Source organism: Nelumbo lutea, chromosome 2 (genome assembly GCF_056320005.1).
Source record: "Nelumbo lutea isolate HS-2025 chromosome 2, American lotus-T2T, whole genome shotgun sequence".
Lineage (NCBI taxonomy): Eukaryota > Viridiplantae > Streptophyta > Magnoliopsida > Proteales > Nelumbonaceae > Nelumbo > Nelumbo lutea.
The window spans coordinates 44095625-44098434 of NC_142685.1; the positions used below are offsets into that span (position 1 = coordinate 44095625).

Here is a 2810-nt window from a genome sequence, read left to right on the forward strand (position 1 = left end):
TCCGACCATCCAGTCTGATCTGGTTTTGAAAACCATGGCTTTGCATATAAAGTTGTGATCAATAAGATTAAAATTTATTTATTAGGCATTTGGGAACTCTTTTTGTGTGGTCTTTTGGGTTTGTAACATTAGAATACCAAAATTTGATCTAAAAAACATATACCCTAAAAAGCTCATGAAAGTCTAATCTCTTTTTGCACTTAAAATGGTGTTTAGTTTCTTTGGTATTTATCTAAAAACACCCATAACTCACCGCCATTTAGGCATTTCCCCAATGGAGTTTGAAATGTTGTTTAATTAAACCCTTTATCAAATAAACATTTTTCTCATGTTTAATTAAACCCTTTATCAAAAAAACATATACCCACAACATTTTTCTCATGTTGTGTGAAAGTTATTTTTCTCAGTTGTCTAATGGCACCTAGCTAGCTGTCAAAAAATGATAAAAGAATGTTTTTAACCACATTTTTTTTATTTTTCAATGAAAATGTCGTATAAAACATTTATTTAATAAAGCACAATAGGACTAAAAACCCTCAAAATATTTCATTTAACAGCTCTTTAATCATGGAAGACTGGGATACTTAACAAGCAGTCTAGGTGTTTAAAGATATGACCCCAAATAGGGTGCAAGTCGGGTTGGCCCGAGGGTTTGGGCTTCAGGTTGGCCTTCTTAAAATTTAAACCTATCCCTAACCCAGAAAAGTTGCACCCCAAACCCTAAAAGCTCGCTACCTCTTTTGGCTATCAACTCTGCAACTGCAACGAACTTGCCAAATGGCAACTTTATTTAATGGGATTATTAAAGGTTGATAATCCCGGCCTGACAACTAAAATATGATCATTATAGTTATCATGCAAGGAGATGGTAACAAGAAACAACTAACAACAGAACTAGGATTTATTTTATTAATTCTCTCCCCCAGATGCAGCTAGGCGCCTACTGCCTTGAAATCTCCTCCAGAAATTATTTCAATTTTCTTGCCATTCTTCACCAGGTATGCTTCTCCATTGACCTTCAATTCATTCTCAGCGTCAAAATCCTTCAATAAACCAGAAGCCCGCTCAGCCAAACTCCGCTTCGTTGCAGGTGAAACACCATGCTTGCCAATGATCGTCTCCAACACTGTTTCGGACAGTGGTTTGTTCTCCATTACTGCATTTCCTTGTTCAGGTATGGACTCATCTTTGGAGAAGCCGATCTTCAGGATAAGAAGAGAAAAAGAAAGAGAAATGAAGAAACGATCCAATTAGCTAGGGTCTGACCGTCAAAAATCCAAGGGGTGATTGTGTGAATAGAATAGAAGCTCCGGGTGGAAAGACTTGGTCCTTGAAGACATGGATGAACTTCTCCACCGCCTTGGCCTCTGCCCCTGCGTCAGCGCAAATTTCCACAGATTTCCAATATGCTACGCAGTTCTCAATCACCTTCTCTGAGTATTGCGGACCCGTCAACAGCCTGATAAACCTCACCTGTATGAATTTCTCAAAGGGACCTACATACCCACGAGCACAGATGACAGAACCATATATATTAATTAATCATCATGATATATATCGTTCTATCACAACGACTTCATATTGTGGCAATCTGAGTCCAGAATTTCCGATAGAAAAGAGAAAATTAGAAATGGAGATCTGCTCTTGGATTAAAAACGTTCGTTCAATTCGTTTTTATAGTTATGATTTAATTTTATTAATTTATGCTGCCATGCATACAGTCGATGAATCAATACTGCCTCGGTGGGCGGTGGCCTGCGTGTGTTGCAATATTGTCGTCATTTGTCAAGGAATTAATTAACTGAGAGTACTCTTGTTTGTTGTTGTTACTTTGTTAATGATTTACCGGTGACAACATCTCTGAAGAAGTGGATAGAGTCTGTCAGTTCTGCGGCAGTCTTGTCCCGCCACTTAACAGCGAGTGACGGAATAGCTATGTCTTCCAGGTACACACCGATGGCGGTAAACTTGAAGAACTGACCGTCTAGTTCTAAACCCCTCACACCTGCCCCCAAAAATGAAGAGTGATTATAATTACTTAAAAACCAGTGAAGTACTGAAGAATTTATGTATATGTCCTACGCATTCACATTGAGAGTGAGACATACAAAAGCAAGGAACAAATGATATCATGATTCCTTATTTCTTTCTTGAAAAAGAAAAGAGACAAAATTAAAATATATACCTGCACCACCGAGGAACATGGTCTTGGTTGAACCGGGTGGCTTTACGGTTGGAGGGAAACCGAAGCTTTCGACCTGCAATCCCGAGACAAATGGTGCCATAGCCATCTCTCTCTCTCTCTCACACACACACACGGTCACAGTATCCACAGGAAGACGACGATATTTAACTCCCTCCGGCCTCCGGTTCCTCTGGACGGACGGAAACAACAATAGATGCAACATCGACTTTTATAGATGGAAGAGCTGAAAGGCCCAAATTTCACGGCGGGTAAAGAATAGTGGGCAGAACATCCCGTTTGGGAAGAGCTAGCGTACCCCGGATCTGAATTGGTACTGTACAATTACTTTTTTTTTTCGGTAAAAGAGATTTTTACGGTGGGAGTTTGAATGATCGAATCTGCTAACCACAATACATTGCTTGCCCCGGTCATATTCAAACATGGATTGCTCTAAGTATGAAGATAAGGCTGTAAAGGCTGCTCTATTAGGCTTTGCTCTGACCGAAGCTGAACTCGGTCGATCGATCCGGACTCGCCAAAATAACGGCGAGTCCCGTTGCACTAATTCAATACATTTTACCTTACTTTTATCACTGCTCAAACGTCAGCAGCATCATATATTTAT

The 2810-nt window shown here is 39.8% G+C and overlaps 1 protein-coding gene across 1 annotated transcript; it reads right to left on the reverse strand.

Annotated features, from left to right (window-relative positions):
* Positions 1-932: 932 nt before the first annotated feature.
* Positions 933-2364, reverse strand: LOC148870251 (chalcone--flavanone isomerase-like). The gene is made up of 4 exons (XM_088969961.1): positions 2186-2364; positions 1847-2005; positions 1267-1496; positions 933-1202 (listed from the first exon to the last, which is right to left on the reverse strand). The coding sequence occupies exons 1-4, from the start codon at positions 2289-2291 to the stop codon at positions 933-935; spliced, it is 765 nt and encodes a 254-aa protein (XP_088826087.1). The 5' UTR covers positions 2292-2364.
* Between the last annotated feature and the right edge of the window lie 446 nt (positions 2365-2810).

What these genes read in the sequence shown, in the direction of transcription:
- LOC148870251 (XM_088969961.1), bottom strand. Translation starts at nt 2,291, where the DNA reads ATGGCTATGGCACCATTTGTCTCGGGATTGCAGGTCGAAAGCTTCGGT. An exon ending in CATGTTCCTCGGTGGTGCAG is followed by an intron (nt 2,006 to 2,185) that starts GTATATATTTTA and finishes TTTTGGGGGCAG; the next exon opens with GTGTGAGGGGTTTAGAACTA. An exon ending in CTTCAGAGATGTTGTCACCG is followed by an intron (nt 1,497 to 1,846) that starts GTAAATCATTAA and finishes GTGGGTATGTAG; the next exon opens with GTCCCTTTGAGAAATTCATA.